This window comes from Carettochelys insculpta, chromosome 6, assembly GCF_033958435.1.
Source record: "Carettochelys insculpta isolate YL-2023 chromosome 6, ASM3395843v1, whole genome shotgun sequence".
NCBI lineage: Eukaryota > Metazoa > Chordata > Testudines > Carettochelyidae > Carettochelys > Carettochelys insculpta.
In genome coordinates, this window is record NC_134142.1 from 5,440,560 (window position 1) to 5,466,655 (window position 26,096).

Here is a 26,096-nt window from a genome sequence, read left to right on the forward strand (position 1 = left end):
TGCAAGACGCTTCCCTGGTCTGTATTTTAAGTTGCTTCTGAAGAAAGACAAAGTACAGTACTTGCAAGTCTGTAGGCATCTACACTAGACAGTATCAGGAGGCTCTGCTACTTCAGCAGCTTTACCCCATAGCAAATACAATACTGCCATGTCACATTACAGTCCTCCAATATAACGCCAAAAATACCCGTGGCCAGTATAGTAACTTGAAATCTACCTTCAAAAGAACCGCAGTTAATTAGCTTAGCCACTAAATCAGCTGACACTGCTTCTGTTAGAATATGACCTTCCAATATGAAATTCTTCATATCTAATCGCTTTTTTGGTTTTATTTTTATTGAAAAAATAATAATGTTGACAGCACACATTGAACCTCTCTAGTCCGGCACCCTCAAGACCCAACCAATGCCAGAAGAGAGAATTTGCCAGAACAAGGGAAGTCAGCATTGTCTAGCAGCATTACCAACACTCCCACGGCTTACTGGGCTCTTAGAAGACATTTAGGGGTAAATCACACAACACCAAGAGCCAGGACTGGTGGCAGTAAATAACTTGGTGCACCTGCAGGAATTTGGCCACACCCATAGTAAGTAGACATCTGGCTCACTAAAATGATGCTAGATTATGGATGTTACCAGACAAAGGTGCCACATTAGAGAAGTTTACATGGCAGAACTTATTTTCTTATAGATGTATTAATAAATGTCTCCGATTTTAAAGATAACAGCCAATGAGGAAATGGCAGTTGCAAAAAGTTCACCCATTATCACTATAAACATTACCTCAATTGGGGTGTTCAATTAGTTCCTCTCATTGGGGTCATCTTTCCCCAAATAGTTGAGTTAGTCCAAGTACAGCGAGCAAGTCACCCATTTCTCTCAATTCCTTTACTCCTGCCAACCACAGCTCAAGACCCGGCCTTCGCTTTTACAACCGCGGTGCTGGTAAACATTCAGACAGGTTCCACATTAACCACAGGTAGGTGAGCACTCCATTGCCCCAAGCAATCCCATTGACCCCTGTGTGCCAACGCCCACCCTGCGCGGACTCCATTAGTCAGATAAAACATAACCAGCATTGCTCTCGCAAGGCTCAGAATAGGATGCCAAAACGGAGCTTCTTTTTTTGTTTCTAAGGGCAGAACAAGTATCCAAGTGTTAGTCTCCCTGATTGCTACACCTTCCCTTTCACTTGCATTCAGGCTACCTGACAAAAGTCAAGCAAACCTGCCAAGGAAGGAGAGATAAAGTGTCACCTTCCCAAATGGCCAACCCTGTAGAACAATTCCTGCTGCTACAGACAGCCCGCACACTCCAGCAGGAGCCTAATGACGCTCCACACCTGGTTACTGGGAAGAGGTTTGACTTGGGGCCAGCTTGTTTGGTCAATTGAAGACAATGTCCTCAGCTCACAAGATCATCCAGACTGTTCTCAGGGACTATAAAATGTGACCACATACACCTATGGCAACAGCCATGCACTGCTGAGATGAGAAGTCAAACCTTATTTCCACCGCCAAAACTAAGTTATTAATAGGGCCCTACTAAATTCATGGCACAGTTCACTCAGTTCCACCAGAACAGTATTTTAAAAATCATAAATGGCATGACTGCAGCTTCTTAAATCAGAAGCATCGTGGTTTTGTAAATGTTAGGATCCTGGCCCTAAAAAGGAGCTGTGTGGGAGTGACAAGGTTATGATGGGGGATGTTTATGGTACTGCTCTCCTTACTTCTGCACTGCTGCTGCCACTGGCATTGCCTTCAGAGCCGGGCAGCTGGCTGGGATCCCAGTACGCCAGCAGCAGCACAGAGGTCAGAGTGGCAGGGTACACATTCTCATTTCTGCCTTGCTGCCTGCAGAGGTGGGCCTTCCGCCAGTGGCCCTCGCTGGTCAGCTACCCAGCTTCAAAGGCAGCAGCACAGAAGTAAGGGTGGTCTGGTAGCACGTCATCTCTCTTCTGCACTGTTGCTGTCAGAAAGCTAGCTTCAGAGCTGGGCAACAGCCACTCTCCAGCCACCCAGATTTGAAATCAGCACAGAAACAGTGAGAAAATTTGTTTGACATGAAAATATAGGGTCAGATTTTCTACAGGAATCAGCAGTCATAGCTCTGCTGATGTCAAGGGATCCTGGCTAATTGACATCAGCTGAGAATCTGACCCACGTACTGAAGAGAGGTGTAAGAGAAAATAGTATTTGCACAGACTTTTTCCAACGTAACTCATTTTTAAAAAATCATGCCAGGGTGCTTATGAGAGAACTGCAGTCTACCTTCACTACGGTAACATCTTATTACAAGGTGTCATCTTCTTAGTACAGAAAAGACTTTCAAGTTCAGCATTAGACTCCCCAGGCTCAGCTAGTCATAAAATAAGACCTGCACCAAAAGATCTAACCAAAATTTAAGAAAAGAGAGAGTGATCCAGAATATTACTGTAGGCATTTCCAGCAATTGTGATTGTTCAGATCTACAAAAAGTAGCAAATATTCCTTTTCCTGAACGCATACAAAGCAGACAGGTTTTTATTGATTCCTAGGTTCAGATGAAGCATCATAGCACATGCCACTAAAATGGAGCAACAATTATTAGTCTATATAACCAGTAGAACACTTATCTTCTTGCCATTTTGATCCATGTCAGGTAAATCCCTAGTCCAGAAGCCAGTGTTCATGAGTGAAACCATGTAAAGATTTAAAAAAAAACATCTGGACAAATTCAAGTTTGTGGCATGGTGCTGCTTTCAAAGCCCGGTGTGGATTAAGACAAACACTTGTTATGCAGCAGAATTCTAAAGAAAGAGTGTCAAGTTTTACCTTAGCCAATTCCAAATGCTGCACATTATATCCAAAGCTGACCCTGCATGTAAACTTCAGGCTATAAGACCCTAAAAAAAAAAACTTAACAATTTAAGCATTGTAAAACCCCAATCAGCAGAAAGTGTACACTGCATATACACTGCCTATAGCGCGCTAACCTGTGAATAGTACCAAGCCATCTCCAGTACATGGCTAGCCAGTGGACAAACAGGAACCAACATAAATGCATTTCAATCTAGCTGCCTAAAGGGATGACACAACAAACTTGCTTCATTTGGTTATTTGACTCTTGTTGTTATCATTTGCTGTCAAACTCGGATGGGCTTGGAGCGTATTACTTTGTGCAGCCGTCTCATGGGCCAGAACGAGACGGGGCTTCATGCAAAGGGATGAACCCACCTGAAGTTTCAAAGTGGAAACAAAGGACACAGCCTTGCAGGCATGCGGGTCTCCTTCCCAGGGCAATGCTGCTGCATACACACCCGTGGGCACACGCCCGGAACCTGTATGCGTGCTGGGCTCCTGCCCGGGGCCAGGGCGCTGCACCCGCGCACACATGGGCACACGCCCGGAACCTGCGTGCGTGCTGGGCTCCTGCCTCGGGCCAGGGCGCTGCACCCGCGCACACATGGGCACACGCCCAGAACCTGCGTGCGTGCTGGGCTCCTGCCCGGGGCCAGGGCGCTGCACCCGCACACATGTGGGCACACGCCCGGAACCTGTATGCATGCTGGGCTCCTGCCCGGGGCCAGGGCGCTGCACCCGCATACATGGGCACACGCCCGGAACCTGTATGCGTGCTGGGCTCCTGCCCGGGGCCAGGGCGCTGCACCTGCGCACACATGGGCACACGCCCAGAACCTGTGTGCCAGGACCAGACTTTCCGACCTCAAGAAGCGCAAGGGGTGGGATGCTCTGAAAGCCTCCACACTGGCCTGGGCTCTGCTCACACTGACTCTGCAGGAGCTTCATCGCCGACCCCGCTGGGGCAGCGAGATCAGTGCAGAGTGGCTTCTGGCTACAGCTCCAGGGTAACTCCCTACAATTGCACCCCCTCCTTGGGGTGCCAGGCAGACCCAATTCCTACCCCCCAGGAGCATCAGGAGGCCCTTTGCACCCTAAATATCACAGCAGGTGCCCCCCACTCTTTACATCAGCACTTGGGGTACAGCAGAGGGCCAGGCCCACTGCTCTCTCTCCTGTCATGCACTTAGCCCTTGGCTGGGTTGGTGCTGATGGGGCCGGACAGATCAGAGCGACTTGGTGTTACTACTCCACTGAGGTGCAAGGGACAGCTCCATCTCTCAGGAGTTACCGTCCCAGGCTCTCCACAGACTCCAGCAGATGTCACTCCAAGGGTGAAACCCAGAACATTCTCAAGCATTCCTTGGCAGCCACTAGATCTAGGAAGTTGTATTTAAAGAGTCATCTTGAGTCTGGACTAGTTCTGACTCCAGCCACTAGGGACCTCAGGGCCCATCCCGCAATCTGACTACAGCGTTCTTAAAACCCTACTAGGCACAGATTCCGTCAGCAAACGGCAGCATTCTCTGTCTAGGGAAACGAAGATGACAACTCTTCAGCTCCCAGAAGATCTCAAATGGACTATGTTAGTCAATCAGGGCATGTCTACCCAGCAGCCCTATTTCAAACTAAGCCATTCCAAAATAGCAATTTTGAAACACAACATCGACACGCAGGAAGCCTGTTTCAAAACAGTGTCACTGAATGCACTATGGCTTGTTTTGAAATAAGCACTATTCCCTATCTTAACAGCGCCTATTTTGAAAGAGTATTTTGACATAGGCACTATTCCTCATTCAACGATGGTTATCAGTTTTGAGATAATTCAACCGCTATTTTGAAATTATTTCAAAGTAAAGGGTACATCCTGTAGCCGCTCGGATAGTTATTTCAAAATAACTATGCTGTGTAGACATACCCATAGCAATGGGAATTGGGCTCTTTTTGGAAGTTATTCCCACTCCCAAACCTTTCTGCCCAAGTTATTTCTTTACAATGCAAACCCTAAAAAGCACAGAAAGCATTCGGTAAGGTCACAGTTATGCACAAAACATGTTGGTGCCCTGCAGTGTACTCCTCCATGTACACATTAAAAATCTGAAAATCATACAACAATGCTCAACCTTAGCCTGCAAAATGCCCAGTACTTTTTGGATGAAGAACTGTCAGGAGTTGGTTACATTCAGTTCATTCTCTGAAAAGTGAAATAGGTTTGCTTGGGTGGTTGTTTTTTGTTTTTTTTTAATTCAAATCTCCTTTGATGGTCAAAATCACAGCCATTTCTAGAACCTGAATTTCATTTTAAGAATACATTTGTTTTTTCCTCCAAATCCCTTTTCAAAAGGGTGGAAGGAGAAAGACAGAAACAACTGTCATCTTTTTAGATGACCGAGTTCTAAAGAGACCGTCTATCTTCAAATCTAATGTTTAAGCAACCATCTGTTTAAAAACAATGGACTTCTCCTTGCACAGGTATCTAGTGACTCATGCAATTAGTACTTTAATACTTGCCCTTTTCAAACAGACATATGCAAAATGCTGACGGATTTGCTCTCTAAAAGTCTATCTGGTTATGTCCAAGATAGGAATGAAACGATTACTGATGTCTGTCTCTTCTAGATCCTTAATCAGAACAATTTCTCTTTGCCTGCCTGAAGGTTTTTTTTTCCTTCTCCTGGAGAGACGACATTAACTTCTCATTCACCAAGCAATGAAACCCACTGATCTATTACAGGACCTGGAAGAAAGATTTTCTTTTAAGCAAAATTATACCTGTCTGGTATCTCTTTGAAACACTGTACAGCTGCCTCATTCAATGTGCCAATTTCCTATAGCTAAGTTCTACAGTGCACGTTTGCATTGTGGGATCAATTACTCATGAAACTTTCCATTCCCAACAAGTCCTCACTGGTAGCCACTAATTTATAAGCACCAAGACCCAGGCCACCAAAGCTTTTCAAATGCTCTACATTTATGAGACTGCTCACATGCTGTGCTAGATTGGAATCTAAACAACTCAAGCAAAGAGCATACTGGATCCTATCACCACACCCAACTACATGTTTTTCATCCTTTCCGTAGTGGTTGCACATCACTGAACTTGTAGCATTAGGCTTATAATGTGTTGGACATCGAGGATAGGCAGCCACATTGAAGGAACATCACAACTCTCTGAAAACTGTCCTAGACCCCTGCTTTGAACATCACTTCTGGTTACAGGATGCACCTCTGAAAACCAGCACTCGCTGTTCCGCTAACATCTATCGTCTAGCAGGACCACGGATACTCCTTGACCAGAGAGCCTGGGAGCCTATGGACAGGAGGACCAGCCATAATATGACGGGTAGCCAGCAAAGGGCCAGGGCTAAAGCCCTGGGGCAGCACAGGGCCAGACTGGCAGCACCAGGGCAGAATGAGGACAAAGACAGAGTCTGGGGCAGAATGGAGTCAAACTGGCAGCACTGTGGCAGAACGGGGCCAGGGTCAGAGCCAGAGTCTCAGGACAGCACAGGGCCAGATTGGCAGCACGGTGACAGAATGAGGCTAAGGCCAGAGTCCCAAGACAACATGAGGCCAGACCTACAGCACTGTGGCAGCCCAGGACTGGGGATGGAGATGGAGCTGTGAGGCTATGTGGGGATGAGGATGGAGCCCCAGGCAGGAATCCAGAAACTGGGCTGGAAACCAGCAGCAGCTGGGCAAGGAGCCCAGCAGAGCAGGGTTGGGGGCAGCAAAGTGCCTGCAGCAGACGCTTAGGAGCTGTTGCAGGGGACCTACCCTTGTCTGGCAAATCCTCTCCTTTGGGACAGGTCAGACCCCAGTGGTGCTGAACCAGGAGATGTAACATGTACTAGCACGCAGAGAAAGATTTACTGCATATGCACAGGGGGAGAATCTTTCAGGCAGTAACAGGAGAGAGAATATTGAAAAGAAAACTGTAAATCCCCAGCACCATCATTCACAAGCAGAGGTGGGTATAATACCAAACATGCTTCTTTCCTTCAACCAGCTAGACAGCCAACCGGCAGCACTGTCTCGTGAGAAAGGATTTGGGCGATCTTCTTTCCACCTGCGAAAGGCACATTTCTGTTCCAATCGCCCCTTGGACATGCTGCCGGTCGATCGTAAAAAAATCCTGTGTGAAATTTCCTTCACCCAACCAGGGAGTGACTCCCTTTATTATTTTACAGGCTAACAGATTTTTTGGAGCATAAGCGTTCGTGGGCAAAGACGCGCTTCATCAGATGCATGTAGCGGAAATTCCAGAGGCAGAGCCTTTGCCCACGAACGCTTACGCTCCAAAAAATCTGTTAGTCTATAAAGTGCCACAGGACTTCTCGTTATTTCTGCAGATCCAGATTAACAGGGCTACACCTCATACTTATTACTTTAAAAGAACTCATAACAAAGGGGACAGGTAATTAGACCTCTCCATACTGGCCCAGCACCGTCCTCGTTTCTATTCTCCGTGTCCGTGACAGGTTGCTCTGGCAATCGATTGGGGGTGCAAACCCTTCTGTCACTGACAGGTGCATAACTGGGTGCCGAGTTGAGGCTTCGAAGTGTGAGTGAAGCAGGGGGCTGCGTGGAGGGCTCAGGCCCACCCCTGCATGGGCAGGACAACAAGAATAGCGCCTTTGAGCAGAGGAACCCCAGAGCTATTCGACGTGTTTTCAGGGATCACTGCATCCGTCGCTGAAATGCAATTACCTCGGCACAGCACACAACTGAGCTCAGGCAAGCGAACAAAGAGGAACTTCTCCAGTGAGAGATACAGGAGAGGCAGAATGTAGTTATCGGGGTCGGAATCAGAGCAGCACTAATCACTGCTACTGCAGCAGGAAGAGGGGAACGCCAGGGGGTCTTCCATGATCACACACAGTCAGAGCCCTGGGGTTACCACCTCCAACAAGGTGGTGTCCCATCACACCCTGCTGAGGCAGTGAGGGCAGAGAGAAAACCCCACGTACTGAGGCTTCCACGCCTCTCCCCTCAGTGGCTCAATTTCCTTCCCACAGCTACGAGGTGAATATGACTTGCACATTGCTCATGGACTGCAGGAGTGAACACTGCACTGACGACTGCCCATTGCCAGTCCTTGGGGTTCTTACACCACGTGGCACCGCAAAGTGACTTGGCTTCCATCCACAACAGACGAGATGGTCAGAGAGCTTGCGTGCCCCACAGGGGCACCATTCAAGGACAGACTCCAGTGGGGCTCATGGGAACACACAGAGGGGCCTGGTAAGGACGCTTTCACGCCCTTTCCATCCCAAATGAACCACCTCCCCTACACTCTGCTCAGAGGTACAAGTGGATTTGTTTAGACTGCCCCACACAAAGCCTACTGAACCCCCTGGACAGCTTCCACCCAATTTCTGCCAGGCAAGGACATAAGACGCTACGGGGATGGAGTAGCCGAGAAGCAGCAGGTGGGCTCGGGAGAAGTACGTGACATCTGCCCTCGGTCACCTGGGACCCATGAAGCTCTGCCATTCTTCTTCTAGCCTGTGACTGAGGCGAAACTTTGTCTCTCAGTGAGAGAAGCTATAGCTGAGCACTTCTCCTTGGGAGCAGGCTGGGGGTTGCTAGTTTGCCTTGTCCATAGGCTAACTGCCACCCAGCCATGCACCTTTCTCGGCCCCCTTCTCCAGCTGGCTGACCACAGAGTCTCCATCACCAATAACATCTCCCCGTTTGCAATAACACTTCAACAACACACACCCCACTCCCTCCAGTCTCGCCACTGGGACTTTGCCAAGCTCCTTAATGAAAATAAAGATGGGGGCACCTACCTGGTTTAGGCAACCAAAGTCTACTGACCATCTCTGGCTACTGAGGCTGCAGTGGTTACCAGTCTAGAAAAATGCACCTTTCCATGCCTCAGCCACTGATCCCTTAGGCCTAGTGCTCAGGCAGCCACCCAGGAGAGATTCAAGTGTCATCCAGCTGATCAGCAAAGCACCTGCAGCAGGCAGCCTGTGTTTGTATTGGTGGTGCATATTCGCACATTCCTTGGTGTACATAACAAAATTTATTCCACCTCAGGCAGGAAAAATTAGAGGAAACCCTGGCATCATCCCATGATTTTTCACTATCGGTATCTAGCAAAACCATCCAATGCATTTTTCCCAAAAAAGTTTTTTATGAAGCTCACCCAAGTGGGTCTGATGCAAGCAAGTCACTCCACATAAGCCCATTGTCGATCATGACAAAGATTTGTTACCAGGGTCACAGAGGGCATATTAAAGCACCAGCTCTACACAGGACCACTCGTATCAGAGTGAAGTGTAAAAGTCAAAGGGGAACCGATGGCCAGTCAAAGCACGAAAGCAGGATTTGAATGGCGAGAACCCTGGCACTGGGAATGGATCCCCCATCCAACCCATTTGATCAAGAGTTAACAAGGGTCTCCACACATGCCATTAAAAGATACCATCAGTCATGCAGCACTTTAAATACTAACAAAATAATTTATTAAGTGATGGGCTTGCATGGCACAGACCCACTTCTTCAGAACAAAAAGCAGTCAAGTAGCACTTTAAAGACTAGCAAAATAGTTTATTAGGTGACCTTTTGTGGGACAGACCCACTTCTTCAGACCACAGCCAGACCAGAACAGACTCAATATTTAAGGCACAGAGAACCAAAAACGGTAAGCAAGGAGGACAAATCAGAAAAAGATAGTCAAGGTGAGCAAATCAGAGAGTGGCGGGGCTGGGCGGGGGGAGGTCAAGAATTAGATAAAGCCAAGTATGGAGATGAGCCCCTATAGTGACTCAGAAAGTTCCCGTCCCGTCCTGTCCCACTTCTTCAGAATACAGCTCTCTCTCTGTCAAAGTTACACAGCCCTTCACCCTGGCTACAACTTCCACCATTTTGGTAAACCATCCATCTAGCCCAGAAGCATTGCTATGTATTAAAAACAGGTCAATGACCAGCTATAACCAGGAAACACAGCTGAATACATCAACAATACCCGTCATTCACTCTAGGTGCATCTACACTTGCATTCCTTTTTTGAAAGAGGTATGCAAATGAGGGAAATAAAAATGCAAATGGAGCAGACTTGAATATTTGGCATCTTATTTGCATATTCTTATTTCAAAAGAGCTTCTTTCGAAAAAAGAAAACCAGTGTAGAGGCTGCTCTTTCAAAAGTAAACGCCATCATCGAAAGAATCCTTCTTCCCATTAAATAAAGGGAAGAAGGGTTCTTTCAAACATAGGGTTTACTTTCGAAAAAGCAGCCTCTACACTGGTTTTCTTCTTTTGAGAGAAGCTCTTTCGAAATAAGAATATGCAAATGAGGTGTCAAATATGCCAATCTGTCCCTCATTTGCATTTCGATTCCCTCATTTGCATACATCTTTCGAACGAGGAATGCAAGCGTAGACGCACGCTCTAAGAAGAAAAGCCACCACAAGAAACCCGATTACCAGGACTTTCTGAAGTGACCTCTCTGCCCAGGGCCAGGCGGCTAAATATGCAGGCCAAACTCTGCCTTGCAGTATCCCGGGGAAGGGCACGACTCAGTAGTCATCCCCTTCTGAGGGCAACAAAGGCTCCTCTGGGTGTGGGCTCTAGAAAGACAAGACATTCCATACAATTACGCACGGGGCTGCTCCCTCCACAGCCAAGTTTTCTTCAGGTAAGCAGAAAAGGGGTAGGGCCAACGCATGAGCTCCAGCTCTCACTGGCATGCAATGGAGATATGCTCATTTACATCAGGCCCATTTTTGATCCCAGATGCCTATTTATGGTGCATGGGGGATAGGGAATCATTTTTCACTCTTTTCTTTAAAAATGCATCTCGTTACTTTTTGTAGGAAAATCTAATCCAAAAAATTTAGCTCCAGCTCTGTTGGTCTTATGGGTGACCCTAAGGCAAATCTACATCTTGTTTTGTTTTGATATACAAGTTGAACCGTCTCTTATCCAGCACCCTTGGGACCTGACTGGCACCGAAGGAGAGAACTGCCACCCCACAGGAGGTCAATATTGTCCAGCAGCATTAACAACTCTGTCACTGCTTAGTGGGCTCTGAGAAGACATTTAGGGGTAAACTACAGCTAAATAACAGCACAGAACACCAAGAGCCAGGATTGGTGGCTGGTAAGCAAACTTTGTGGGACCATGGCAAACTTGGCCACACCAATGATAAGTGGTCACCTGGCTAACTAATTATGGATATTATCAGATAAGAGAGTGCCAGATTATAGAGGTTCTGAGCCTGCAGGTGGGTGGATAGATTGACTGATCGATTGATAAGTAGATATGTAATCTCAGAAGCCCTAAAACCACTTTAAAGGGAAAGTGAATTCTCTGCTCTACCACCTTGGCTGAAAGGCAGCTGCCTTTTAGCTCATGCGGCAAAGCACGTGGTTTTAGCCCCTAAGATGTCAGGTTCATTTCCTCCTGCCAACAACCCAAGTCCCTGGGTCTTACAGATAAATAGATAATGTCAAGGGAACGTCTCACAGTAGACCAGAGTATCCCAGTTTTTCATTTTTCATGGTTATTGGGTTTTAAATGCAACTATAAATTTTTTGTTCACAGTCAAAATTACTTTGTGTTTACCAGAGACCAACAGTCAACAAATGAGGACCCAGTGTGATAAAGAGCAATCAAAGGGGAAGAGAAAATGAGCACAGACACTAAGCACCTCCCTCATTTGCTCAGAAGAAACGTCAATATTTGCTCACAATTTCATGACAAATTCATGACATGAAGTTACTATGAAAACTCCTCCACCCTGTGAATTCTGCACAGGTCACTGTGGAGTCAGCAGCAGTACCATGCGCTTTTCTTTGCCTGTGCCCTTTTGTGAAACTACTTCATGAGCCTAAAAGGTCATCACGAAGTATCCAAAATATGTTGGAAGTTTGGTTAGCTTAAGTGGACCCATTCCAAAAAGCTGGACTCCAGAATAAAATTTGTGCATTATCTGGGAGTTTGTACATCGGGTGGTTTGGATCCATTCATTGAAAAGCTAAGATCTGGATGGAAAGCACTGAACTCTGCCCAAATTCAATGGTGTCTATAATTCTGGGTTGGTTCTCAATGTTACAGCCATATAAATTGATTGCATTCAAATTCAAAGAACAAGACATTGAAATTAGATTCTACTTTAAGCAAGAAATTTCAATTCATTTAAATTCAATGAAGCATTACAGTGATTGCACATATCTATCCACAGGCATGTTTGGTATAGTACCCTCTGGAGTATATATATGGTTTTAATAATGTAAAACAAGCTACAATTAAAAGCCAGATCACTTTTTGAGTAACTTGCGTTATTCTGATCTTTTCAATAAAGTAAAATTAAAAAGAGATTCATGTGGTTCAATGAGGTCAAGGCAAGAAGGTGCTCATCATCTAGTCTGACCTCTGCATAGCACAAATCATAGGCTGCATCTATACTATGAGATAAATTGAAATTTATTAAAATTGATTTTATAATGCCTGTTTCTTTTAAATTCGATTTTGAGTATCCTCACTTGCCACAGGCTCCCAACAAATTCGACATACTGCTTCCATGCTGAAATCACCAAACATCGACTGTTGCAGCAATGCATTGTGGGAACCTATCCCACAGTTCCCTCAACTCCACATTCTGAGCCGGGAGCAGCAGCCCCAGTCAGTTTCCTGGCTCCCGTTAGTACAGTAAACCCTCTATTTAATGGACAAATGGGGGGAAGGGATGTCCATTCTTCCCAATAGTCTAATAAATGTGTGGGTTTACACCCCTCCCTGCAGGGTCCCCCAGCCCCAGTCCCACCCCAATTTTCCTCCAAAAAACAGCCTCATGAAAACAACCCCCCCAAAAACACCCCCCACAACCTCTCCAAAAAAACAACCCCCTGCCACTCACCAGCTGTGCTGGAATCGCTGCTGGAGCTTGATGGCTAGGGGCACCTGGCTGCAGGTGTCCAAGGCTGCCTGCATGGTGGGCACCTGTCCATGGGCATCTGTCCCCCTGCAGCTCGAGCCGCCTGACCATGGGGTGCCTGGTCCTGCACCACAGGAGTGCAGCAGTCCTGGCAGTTTCCCAGCTCCAACTACTAGGGCTCTCTGGGAGACAGGTGCAGCGCACACAGCTTTGTGGGATACACAGGGGACACTTGTGGAGGCTAATAAATTTGATTTTAAGACATGATGCTTCCACACTAGCCTTTAATCGAACTTCTGAATTCAAATTTGACGCTGCACCCATCAGGTAACGACGATATTGTAATCGCGATATTAACACTCTCAAAATTGAGCTAATGGTATTTACAGGGAATACAGTCGCGTAGTAATGTTGAGCTAACTGCCTTAAATTCAAATTTATCTTGTGGTGTAGACACAGCCATAGATTTCCCCCTCCATCTTCCCAACCCCCGCAATGACTTCAGCTTGAAACACAGCAGCTTACGGGTGAGGTAGAGCATAACTGTTAGAACAGAGATCCAATCTTTACTGTAAAGCCCAAGCAAAGAGGAATCGGGTACATCCCTGAGTGAGCTTTCCAGTCACTAATCACCCTCCATGTTATCAATGCATGGCCAATTTCCAGTTTGCATTTTGCTGATTTCAACTTCCAGCCAGTGGCTCCTGCACCCAGGCCAACTGCAAAACTAACGAGCCCACTCCAGCCAGAAATCTTCTCCCCATAGGTAGATACTTCCAGCACACACTCAAGTCACGTCTCAGCGGTCTCCTGGACAAGCTAGATAAAGCGAGCACCTCTAGACTCATTGCAAGACATGTTTCACAATCATTCCCGTAGCCAAACCAGCCTCACTCAGTTCAGTGAGCAGTGCCTCGCGTTACAGTCCACTATTCATCACTCAGCAGCACAGGCTTTGGGTTACCGTATGTCAGCAACAGCAAGCAATAGAAATAAATGTGCATGCGGCTCAAGGGTTTGAGAATGGACAAGGCCAGCCTACTTGTCCTTGCCTGTTCGCCAAATGGCTTAGGGAAGCAGGCTGGTAATGAGCCCTCATTAGGGCCCAAAAAGACAACCTTAGGCATTTGCCAGCATCTTGTGTATGCCCGGCTCTGACGCTGCACTGGTTAACAGCTGGCCTGCCCTGGGAAGTTTGGGAATGGGTAATTAAAAAATATAAAACCCCAACACCAGAATCAAACCTCAACAAAAAGCACAGTAAAAACTGGCACACCTGAGAGAGTATTATCCTATTGCTCCATCTTCCAAAGCACCTCTGCCCGTGGGCAGTCCTGTCTTACAGAAATAGCGATTTGCAAGATCTTGCCCTTTGCTGGCCATTGACCAGGGAACAGTAGCTATTTTCATGCTAACAAAAAGCCTATTTCAGCAGAGTGGGGCCTCGAAAGAGAGGAACAGGGTCTGCTATTTCCACTGACGTCTGTAGTATCCATTAGCTATGGCAATGACAGGAAGGACGGACTTCAGATGGAGATGCCCCTTGGAATACAATCCATGAGACAAACCCTGTAAAGGCACAGCAAGGAAGCAGAGGCCAGCATGCCCGGTGCCGGGTGGGAGAGCTCCTCAGCCTACAGGCAGACTGGAGGCAGGATTATGAAGTGCTCAGGACCACAAGCACAAGGTTGGAGCTAGCAGGATGACTGAGTCCAACGTCCAAGTATATTTGGATGCAGAGTACAAAACAGTTGCTTAACAGCTGCGTGGGTGGGTGGAAGGTGATCGCGTTTCATACAAGTAACCCTTCCCTGTGGATACTGGAGAAGGTCCTCCTGCACAGACAGCAAACCAGAGTTGCTGCAGGCTTAGAGAAATCTGTAAAAACTAATCTAATCAGTCCAATGCTCTGCACAATGCAAGACTTCAGTCAGTGTAAAAGAAAATGCACGCGCAAACTTCCTCCCCAGAGCTGCAAGCATCTTTCAGATCAGACACCTGCTGCCCCTTAGTGAAAGGCAATTGGCAGAATTGTTACCCAGACACTGAAACCTTTACGTGGCACAATGATACTACAGAGCAGAGAGAGAAAACTCAAGTGCCATCATGTGTCTGATGAACCAGAGAGGCCCTTGAAAGGGTTCATATTAATGAGAACATACTAAGCATTCATTGCACAGGTATGGCAGTGTTTAGAGGATAACGTACCTTTAAACAGACACTGCCGGCGGAACAATTGTGCAGCATCCGAGAAACCCTAGTTTGATCATGGAGGAGGAGAGGTGGAGGGCTGTGCGGCACACACGCTGCATGCTGTTGGCAAGCCCAAAGGACAGTCAGATGCGTGGCTCCCTTTGGAAATCCGTGGGAGTTCACAGGCAGACGCCGTTAGGCCTTTGAAAATCCCCCGCACCATGGATGCGGACAGAACAGAGGAGAGTGCATTTGCAGAAGCACCGTAATGACCTGGTGACCCAAGAGGACACCCGCGGGAGTGCCGACAGCTGCCATGCAGAAGGGGAAGCCACTGCATCCTCTGCATTATATCCCCTTTTTTCAGATACCACAAAGGCTTCACCCCACAGCAGCATCAAGCCTGGGCGTAGGCTTGGGCTGATCACACCATCCACCCTCCAGCCCTCCAGAGCCTGCCAGAGTCCCCTCTACCTCTCCACCCTTTGGAACACAGGACTGCAGCATCCAGCTTCAAGTTTCACTCTCCCAGTACCTGGGCATCCAGGTGATTCCAAGCCCCTGAGACGGCATTTTTCAAAGGACAGGCCTCACCCACATCCCCCTCTGAAAATTCCTCTGGGCTTCCCAAGAGCCCAGCCTAGGCAGGCATGCAAGTCGCCGAACCTTTTGAGGTCAACACCTCAATGAGATCTGTCCTCAGTTGGTCCAAGTTACAAACTGCTCAGTCCGTAGCACCTCCAAGGGCGTTTCAAGGCAAGCTGCCACCAAGTGCTCAGTAGGGCGTCAAGTCCAGGCGAACCAGCTCCTCCAAACTTGCTCACAAAAACCTTTCAAGCTCCAGCCCATGATTAGCAGGCACACAACTCCCCTGGCTGTGGACGGGAGTACCACAGGCAGCTCAAGGGCGGTGCATGTATTGATGGAGAGAGAGTCGAAGGTCACGCCTTGGAGCAGACGAGCTGCCAAGAAATCTGAGAGGAGAGAAGCTGGAGCTGAGCTATTTTTCCTGTTTGTTTGTTTTCCCACTGACTCTAATTAAACTGGGTTTAGCTCATGAGCTGGGGGTGGCGGGATTTATTTGTTTATTTTGAAGGGCTTTCTTGCTGCCAGACTTCCTCCCAATTAATTCCCCTAGCTCCGAATCAGAGGGAGCACCTTGACCCAAGAGATGCAAAGCACCGACCATTCCCTTCCAGGGAGATGCAAGTGATGTGCTAATAAGCTGCTCAAGAGAGCAAGCAGAAAATGCCTGAAATGTCAAGAGGGCTGTTTTGGAGCTGTCATCTTCTTACTCAGAAGGCAGCATAGTCCTCCTGCATACCCTCCGGTATGGGTGAAAATGTGGAGCAGGTCCCCTGGAGACAACAGGGTTGCCACTGCTTGCCCCCACTGAGGATAGGTCCCACTCTTTGGCTGGAAACATACAGTCTTATAATAATATGCATCAGATGTAAAACTTGCTTCTAGCTGACATCTGCACATAAAGCCTTGTTCTACATACTGATCTTCCCATCGTGCTTTGCAAGACTGTCACATCTTTCCAAATGTCTTTTCCTCTATTACCGTCACACAACACGCCCACAGGAGAGTGACAAGGTCGGGGAGGGAATGTCTTTTCTTGGTCCAGCTTTTGCATGTGACAGAGACAAGTCCTTGGAGCTTGACGGCTTTTCTCTTTCATCAGCAGAAGTTGGACCAAGAAAGCATCTGACTTCAGCCCCTTTATCACTCTCATATCCTGGGATTGAGACTGCAAACTGTATGACATGAAATTCACCAATGGCATACTCAGGTAAGCATCCCTTGGTAACACTCCAGCAGAACTACTCAAGTGCATACAGGGTGAGGTATTTGTCTCTAAAAATAGTATTTCGATCACTCTTCAGCCCAAAGGCTGACTTAAAGCCCACTGAAGTTGACAAGAGCTTCCCAGTGGATCACACACAAAATTAAAAAAACTGTGATTAAATGACTGTTTTCCCACAAATCAGTCAGCATTGCTATATGCTGATTATCCTCTCTGATCACACGGGTGCCAGCCCAGAATCAGGGCAGCAGAGTGCAAAACCAACATGGTCCACTCCACAAAAAGTCCAATGCATCTTTGCATTGCTCATGTGAGGAAGATGCTGCAGCATGGGACCGATTGCGTACAAACAGCTGCCTCTAGGGACTCTGAGAAAAGCCTCAGTTTGAAAAGTCGTCTCTATTCATTTATGTTGGGTAACGGTCAGAGCGAGATGCCAGACTTATTTCTTTACGTGCATTAGCTTACATGCAGAAAATGAAATAGTTTCCCAGCATGAACTGTAAAATATGCCAGGGGAAGGGGAAACAGACTTCAGGAGAATCAAAGTAGGCTGAGTTTACAGTTGAAGTTCTGCAGAATTGGCTGCTCGATAAACGGTCCTAAAGTTAGTGGCTATGGAGCAGATCAGCTGCTTATAAATGCATAGTGCTGCAGCCGGATATAATACCTTTCCTGTTCTCTGCAGAGGCTGCTTGGGTTTCTGGCACACAATATCCAGAATTGTACAGGGTTAAACCATCCAATACAATACCAGCATTCAACGATGTCCAGGATGAGGAGCACTGATTCAGAAAACCAGCTCTCTAGGCAAAACTAATCATCCAATTTGGGGGTTGGGTAATTAAGAGGATGGCTTTTGAATATAAGAGCTAATAATCAGCTATCTTCCTGCACCTAATTAGCTTTCCTAACAGGGAAAGGGCAATTGTGTTGGGGTTCTCCCTCTCTTAAGGGGTTCTTTTTCTCTCCTCCCAGACTCGCTTGTTTCATTTGCTTCAGCCAGAGTAAGCACTAGGCAAAAGCAGGGTCAGCTACGACATACAGCCATCAATACTGCTCAAGCCGACAGTCATTAATCGCCGTCCCTGTTTAGCTACGAGCATGCAGCTAAAAACCCAAAGCAGAAACGGAGCTGACAGAAGTTCCTTCCTGAAGGGACATGACCACCGGTTTAAGCTGAGTGAGTGCATGTCTTCTACTGTACACGATACTTACTCAGCCCCCAAAGCAAGGTGCTGCATGGAATGCAAGCCGCAGGTCTTACTCCCAGAGCCACAGAGGGATTATAACTGGGCACCATTGTAAAACGCAAAATCATTTTAAAAATTAACCCTCTCGGATGAGGCTTTTAGCAGGCATGAAAAATAAAACCGCAGGAGCAATCTTTCTAAGTGTTTAGTGTCAGCAAGTCTCACCCTTCCCCATCAGTCACACCGGCGACTGAAAAGAGCCATCCTCTACTTACCAGGCCCGCTTTGGGGTGGGGGGGGCACTTCCCTGTGTGCTTTTAGCACTACAAGATACTGGGTTCACAAGTCGCATGATTTTAGCCCATCTCAACACAACTCTCCTCTCATTGGCCCTAAGTGCTGCTCATTTCTGCCCATTTCAGGCTCTTTTCTCCAGGTTTCACTTATAAACATGTCGAGGAACATCACTACCGTTATCTGGGGAGATGGACATGTATTACATACACACGCTACTCTACGTAAGAAGCTACCTGCCTTTCCCACACACCGACTTGCACACCCTTTCAGTAGTATTTTGATGCCTACAAATTGATGGGCATTTGTGATTACCAGGGGCCAGGTCCTTACCATGCATGGGCAAAGAGCACAGAAATAACAGAAACATAAAAAGAGAAAGGATGTGCAGGGTATAAGCTCAGCCTGTGGTAAACAGGGCTAGCATACTGCTGGAGGTCTGACAGCCAAATACCGCCATGAAATCTGCAGAGAGCAGTCTATGGCCGACACTGTGCCTACCAGATACGCTGGGGAAAGAGACCAGGTTGCATTTATGTAAGCTGTGACTGTGAGCCTCTTAGAATTTGCAAATGAGCCTCTCTCCCACCCACACAGGCTGCTTTCAAACAGGCCTGGTTAAGCCAGTGCTGCATTTTGATTATGTATCTCACAAAGATGTTTAGAGCTGCTTATCTCAAGTTACTCTGGTAACTTGGGGAAACTGTTCCTGACCTGGAAAGGCTGGCTCTAGTAAAAAAGGTTATGATTTCTGGCGATGCCACCCATTTTTTTGCAGGTCACACCACCTAACCCAGATATTGGGATATTTGGGCAGTTCACCTAAGATGCCATTATTTCCCCGCTGAATTCCAGCTGGGTGTAATATTAAGCAGACAGCTGTGGTTTTCCATCAGACTTCTCAGGATTAGTAGTCATTTGCTATACTTTTCTTCACTCTGCAGCATGCAGCACATGGGAGTACGTGACCCTAAATCAGGGGTCAGCAACCCCCGGCACAGGTGCCAAGAATGACACGCAAGCTCAGCCCCCTCCTGCTCTCCCATGCAGCCAGGAGCTTGCTCAATGCCCTGCCACCTGCTGATTAACAAAACACCAAGTAATGCTACCAACCACCCCCTAAACAGCAAAGGTCTGCCTCTTAATTTATCTATCAATGAAACTGTTGTAAGAAGGGCTAGTACTGTCTTTAAAAAAGTATCACCGTCACACAAAAGGTCAAATCTCCACACTCTGTCCTGAATCATAACAGCTTAGGAATGCCCGGAACAACACAAACCATTTCTACCAGACTCCAAAGCCTACGGAATTCTGCATCTTCGGCCTAAAGAGCTTGTAAAACAGTGGAGAAGAAAACAGTTTTCTTCTCCCATTTTTATTATACCGTTCATCTTTATGGAACAGTTTATTCAAGTTATCTAAAAACAACACTTCTTGCCCACATTAAGCCTGCACACCAAGACATTTTTATGCTGCACTGCAACTGTAATACAAAATAAAAATATGCAACTGTACTGGTCCGTGTACTTACTTGTTACGCTTTAGTAACCACGCCTGGCATGGAGACAGACAGCACTTAAAAAGAGAAAAGTGCATGTAGCACTTCAGTTTTTTGAAAAATTATTTTGCACAAATTATGTTGCACAAAACAAGCTAAAATAAATAAGAGAAAAATCAACTCTTCAGTCGTTTTGGATCTTTCTATTACACTGGTCTAGACAATAGGAGATTGGGTTAGAAATCAGGTAGATCCAAGGTCTGTTCACAGCTCTGCCGATCCCTGGTGTGTGAATTTTGACCAAGTCACTGCATACCCTTGCAGACGTGTTCCTACCCACCCAAAGTGCTCATCTACATGGCATCAAACAGGATTATACAGAGATACCTCCTACATCACTGTAGAAGGGCTCACATGAGTCAGTTATAGCACTAAGAGTCAGTGCACATTCCAGCTCCCACCTCCCCACCCCACTTCTTCCAGACTCACCTGGAATCTTAATAACAATTTCCTCTAAACTAGCAGACAGAGCACTGGGCCAGGACTCAGGATCCCCGAGTTGTATTCCTGGCTCTGCCACTGAGCAGCTGGATAGCCACAAACAAACAACTCCACATCACTGCGCATTCACTTCCCCATTAATAACCTGGGGACACAGCTGGACAACAAGCACTAACTTCACAAGAGCTAGATTTTATTATAACCAATAATACTTCCAGGGACTTTTCGTGTAAGTTAAATGTACAACCTCATTTCAGAGAGATTAAAAAACGCATGAAAAGGAAAAGACAAACTTCTGTGCCTGCAAGTGCAGTTGGGGGGAATTAAGTATTGTCACTATTTAGCTACTAGTTTCAAAAAGTGGAAGGTTGTACACTGCTCCAAGGAGATTACAAGTGACACAATCCTGCTGGCACTGAAGGCAGCAGAAAAAAATCACATCAAATTGCAATAGGCGCAGCGTAGGGCAATCTTGGTGCAATATAGTTTTCCAGACATAGGAAAAGAAATAACCATGAACAAAATGCTTTTAGGTGCAACTTTCAAAGGCACCTATATTTTCAAAAATGATGCAGGCTCTAAGTCACCTAAACGTGCCCATGTCACTTTTGAAAATGGGGTCTAGGCAATTTGGAACATTTTACCTTTCCTCAAAATTACTGTGGAAATACAGAGTGAGATTTTCCAACAGCTCCCAATGGAGTTAAGATTATCACTGCTTGACCTCAACAGCAGCAGAGACAGGCCACTGCTGAGCATGCTGGAAAGTTGTGACAGATGTGAAACCTGGACTTTAAAGGACTGGCTTGAATAATGTGTCATGCAAAAATGAACTCTTGGAACAGAACACATTACATGGTTTTCCTGGGGAATAGATAGGCGAAGTAAATGCAAATTTACTAAAGCCCAGCCTTTTGAAGCTACACCCTGAGGAGTGAGTGCTTGTCTGCTGATCATCTGTCACCTGAGAATGAGATCAAAGATGTAAGATGCCTAAGGAAAAGGCTGAACTATTCACAGCTGTCCTCATTTTGAATTTCAGATAGTTTGAAACTTGTAACCACAGGGAAAACCCAGTTCTTGGTTTTGATGGTCTGACACATTCCAGAGCCTGCGGACAGAGTTGTGATGATCATCTCTGGAGACCTGATTTTCACACATTAGTAAACACTTCCATTTTTTAAATGTGTTTTCCTTGTTATGCTTTTACTTTAAGAATAAATGTGCTTGTTTATGAAGAGATGTTTTGTAACTTATAACTGCAGTAGGCCATTATGCTATTCATAGCCCCAGAGAGAAAACAAAAGTTTCAGAGGGTGGCCTGTTAAGGCACTCTGGGCTTGCTGCAATATCACAGGTAGCGAACTAGGCAACTTGGAAAACCCCAGCTGGGAGAGACAGAGTCGCAGGTATCTGCCTAAGACAGATGACAGTTGAGGAACTGGGAGCCTAGACTGTGCGATTTCCAAGGAGAAATTCATGAGCTATTGCCTTGAACTGGTACATTTTCTTTCTTTTCATCAGCTGCAGAACAAGACTGAGTTTAACGTATAATTTTAAAATACCCATATGTTCACTTACAAGCGAAAAACCACTTTGTCCCCAGGCATTATGACTACCTGTAGGTCCCTGGTCCATAACAGAGACCAAGTTTAATGTGCGGTACAGAATGACAATACATCACATTTAACTCTTATTTATAAAGAGCTCTTATCCCAGATGTGCAATTTTTTTTCAGCAACAATTGCAGCAGAATTATCAGCCTGTAACGAAGGGCACGATCTCTTTCATAGATGCCCACGCACAACATAGAAACCTTCACAAATACTGTCCTATGCATTGCAGCAGCTTATATTCCAAGAAATCCAACAATGCATGTCCCTGTGCTTGAGAGCTGAATGGACACATTGGTGTCACACAGAGTTTAATGCCTCAACTCAGTAATGCAGGCACCAAGAAGAATCCTCATGACAGTTCCTAATACTTTTAATTGCATCTAATTTCCAAAACTTCCAACCACAAGTTTGCTTGCAGGCTGATCATGGACATGAATGAGCTATTGCATTCACAGGAGCACGCACATGTGCCAAAAAAAGCATGCATTAGAAAAACTACAAGGATTCCTTAGTATGCACTACCATTGTACTATATGAGAGACTAGGAGGCATGAAAGCAGTATGTCACCACCCAGCGATGCTCCTTACATAACGTCGAGCAGTAGCTAGAAACACTGGGGCACGTGAGAGCCGGGGGAAAAAATTTACCCCTAAACAAACAAGTGCAACTTATAGGGTTCCCATCAACTTAGCCACGTAAGTACCATGACAGAGTCTACTGCATCCCTGTCTCCCCAGCCACCCCTATGACATCAATGAAGTAGCAGAGGGGGTAGCGGGTGCCAAAGATCTCCCAAAAGTGAGCATTTTGTCCCATAATGCCACGCTTGCCTTGAACCTTTGGCTTTTGTTGTTCTGTCCCTGCTTTATGGTAGATTACAGCTGCATATCCTATGTACCATGTTCTCCTCTGAAAATAGCTGCATCTATTGTACATCACGTGCTTCTCTTCTGCTAGGAGGGGCTTCGTCTTTTGACACCTGTCTTTTGACACTAGTTTTAACCACCATCTTAGGGGTTAAATAAAGAGCTGATTTGCATTCTGGACAACTCGCCTGAAAGCAGCGAAGCTGCAGGAGGCATAAACTCAACACAGATTTTGGCCCGGGGAATTTACAGACATGCAAAATCATTGGGGACAAACTACTTGCAATCATCTAATCCCTTCCTCGGGGCAGCAAAGCACATGTTGGAATTCCCAGCCATTTGCACAAATAAAAACCTTGCAAAGCCAGCTCTCCAATCGGGGCTGCTACACCCCCACAGCCATGCATTATGTTTTTAACAGGTGTGCGCCAGTGCAAGAGAGGCAGAGACCCAGGCTGAGGCTGAAGGAGGTGATTTGCAAGCCACTGTAGAGAAACGTAACATGACTAATGAGAAAAATGCTCCTATAGTCAAAAGCGCCCTGTAAGTTGCTCCCGGTGGTGGCTGCTCTAGGCTGGGCTCTGTCAGACTCCAGTGCTCCTGGCTGTCCCTTTCCTCACTCTGCCTGCTTGCCACAGGAGCCCCGCGCTAACATGCACCAATTTGCCGCCCTCTCCACGTTTAACTGGGAGCTGTGTCTGCTCGGAACCCGCACCGTGCAGCAGGCTGGGCTCAGCAGCCGTGGCCCCGGGATGGGATTGCCAAGGAAGGTGCATGAATGAGAGAAACCGGGGGTGAAGGAAGAGCAAACAAACACAGGGACAAATCCTCTCCGGGGAGCCTCAGTGAGGGCTGTCGGCCGGCTGGGGGAACAGGAGGGCAGCGGGCTGAAGGCGCTGCCCCCCACCCCCCAGCCCTGGCAGAGATGGGGCTGGACCTGGCGGTGACCAGGGAGCCCCGCAGAGCTCGGATCGCCGCTGGCTGCAGGCGCGTGGCTCTGCGCGGCCCCGGCGGGGCGAGCTCGTGTCTACCTCCCTTGGGCGCTTGCTCGGGAGCCGCTGGAGCCCGGCCCCTGCGCCCCAGCGGTCCGAGCCCCCGGCCCCGGGCAGCTCCCTCGCGCGCTCGTGCTCCCCCGGCTCCCCCCAGCCCCCGCCGGGCTCGGGTGGGAAGGGACCGGGCGCCCGGAGCGTCCCCCAGGGCTCCCGGCAACGCGGCCGGAGCGCAGCGCTCGGCGCGCCGGGAAGGGAGGCGGCAGCCGCCGGGAGTGGGGGTCGGGAGGCGGCGCCCGGGGCCCCTCCAGCCGCGCCGCAAGTTTGAGCCGCTGCGCCCCAGCCGGCAGGGGCCAAGGTCAGGCCGGGGCTCGCGGGGCGGGACTCACCGTACACCCCTTGGCCGGAGACCCCCTCCAGCAGCACCGCCAGCAGCCACGCCAGCCCGCACGCTACATCCATCCTCGCCCGCGCATCCGCATCTCCAGCCCGGGCGCAAAGGAGGCGCGGCGGGGCCGGGCCCGGGGCTCCGGGGGACGCGCTGCCAGCCGGGGCCGCTCCTCTCCGCCCGGCTCGGGGGTGGCGCCTTCAGCGAGGCAGGGGCCGGCCGGCCGGGCGCCGCAGCAGGACCGAGCCGCCCGCCGCCTCCGGGGCCGCCCGGCCGTCAGAGGCCATAGCAGCGCCGCTCCCGGGGCATGGCGCGGGGAGGCTCCTTCCTGCCCGGGGCTGCGGCGTGTGCGGGCGGCGCGGAGCCGAGCGGAGCGGAGCGGAGCGGTCACGTTGCGCTCTACGTGCGGGGAGCCGGGGCTGGGGAGCCGCAGCCCGGCGACGTCAAAGCCTGCGTGGCTCAGCGGCCTCCCTCCTTCCCTCTCCGCCCGCCCCTCCTCTCCCCTCCCCGCCCCGCGCCGGCGCCGAGCCGCGGGAGCGCAGCCCGCCGGGGACCCCCCGCGCCGCAGCCCCCCCTGCCCCGGCGGTGCCAGCGGGTCGTCCCCCTGCCGTGCGCACCGCGGCCGGGCCGGGGCCGCCAGAGGTCACCCGGGGCAGCCCCCGCCCTCATCACCCGCTGCCTAGACCGCGGGGGGCGAGTCTTCCCCTTTGTGCCGCCCTGGGGAGGCCCCACGGGGGGCCGTGCGGCCAGTCCTGCCCCGAGAGAAAGGAGCTGGACGCACTGGAGGGAGCCCAGCAGAGGGCGTGAGCCGGAGGGGCTGGAGCGCATGGCCCATGCGGAGAGGCTGAGGGGTTTGGAGTTCCTTGGCTTGCAGAGGAGAAGAGCGAGGGGGGTGTGACAGCCGCGTTCGGCTTCCTGCGGGGGGCTCCCGAGAGGATGGAGGAAGCTGCTCTCCGTGATGAAGAAGGAACGAGGGGCAATGGACGTAAGTTGCAGCGTGGGAGGTTTAGGTTGGAGATACGGACAGACCGTTTCACGGGGAAGGGGAAGCTCTGCAATGGGTTGCTCAAGGAAACGGAGGGATCTCCGTGCCTGGCTGCTTATAAATCCCAGCTTGGCAAAGTCCTGGCTGAGGTGACTTAGTTGGGATTAGTCCTGTTTTGAGCAGGGGTTGGACTTGCTGATCTCCTAGGTCTCTTCCAACCCCATCGTTGTGTGATCACCCAGGGTAGATATTTATCCAGCCAGCACTTAAGTATCTCCAATGATGGAGAATCCACAGCTTTCCCAGCCAATTCATTCCATTGCTTAACTACCCCAACACTTACCATTTTTTTCCTAATGTCCAACTTAAGCCTCTTTTGCTGCAGTTTAAGCCGGTTGCTTCTCGTCCTGTGCTCAGAGGCTAAAGAGAATATTTTTTCTCCCGCTTCTTCATAACACCCGTACAAGGTGCCACCGTCTCCTTGTGTTTCTCCTCCGCCAGCAGCTCTTCAGCTAGCTTGTCCTCACCTGGCCGCAGGCTGCCATGCCCTGTACACTCTCCTGGCCTCGCTTTCTACCCCTCCTCAATGACCTTCCTCACTGTTCTCTCCATCCCCAACATCTCCTCCAGGGCTAACATCCCAGGGACCTCAGGCTGCTGGAAAGGCAGGTCAGTCCCAAGGCTTCCCTTCTAGGCCTGCTGGTGTACTCACCCCTCTGGGAAGTCTGACCCGCAAGTACTTTCCTACCTCATGTTTCCTCTCTTGGAAAATCACTGGGAATTAAAGAATAGGAGCCAGGTATCACATATCCATCGTAGCACCATGGGGTCCCCTTCATGTCTCACGTCTCACAAACCCTCCACTGTGTTGGCCCCAGCCAGTGCTCACTGAGCCCCATTCAAGGAAGGCCCTATGCTCCATCAGCTTCACTGCTCTGCCACCCTCCTCATCCTCCCTGTTCTGAGGAGTCCAGAGTCCAGGCTCAGGATGTGACACAACTGGGGTTGCAATAAAATGGTCTCATTCAC

The 26,096-nt window shown here is 48.6% G+C and overlaps 1 protein-coding gene across 1 annotated transcript in view; it reads right to left on the reverse strand.

Moving 5' to 3' along the window:
• Nucleotides 1-24,463, reverse strand: part of MDGA2 (MAM domain containing glycosylphosphatidylinositol anchor 2) — a 683,176-nt gene extending 658,713 nt beyond the window's left edge. Inside the window, exon 1 of the mRNA XM_074998506.1 lies at nt 24,084-24,463. Coding sequence (XP_074854607.1) covers nt 24,084-24,156 — 73 coding nt within the window. The 5' untranslated portion in view covers nt 24,157-24,463. The remainder of the gene's footprint in view (nt 1-24,083) is intronic.
• Nucleotides 24,464-26,096: the final 1,633 nt, after the last annotated feature.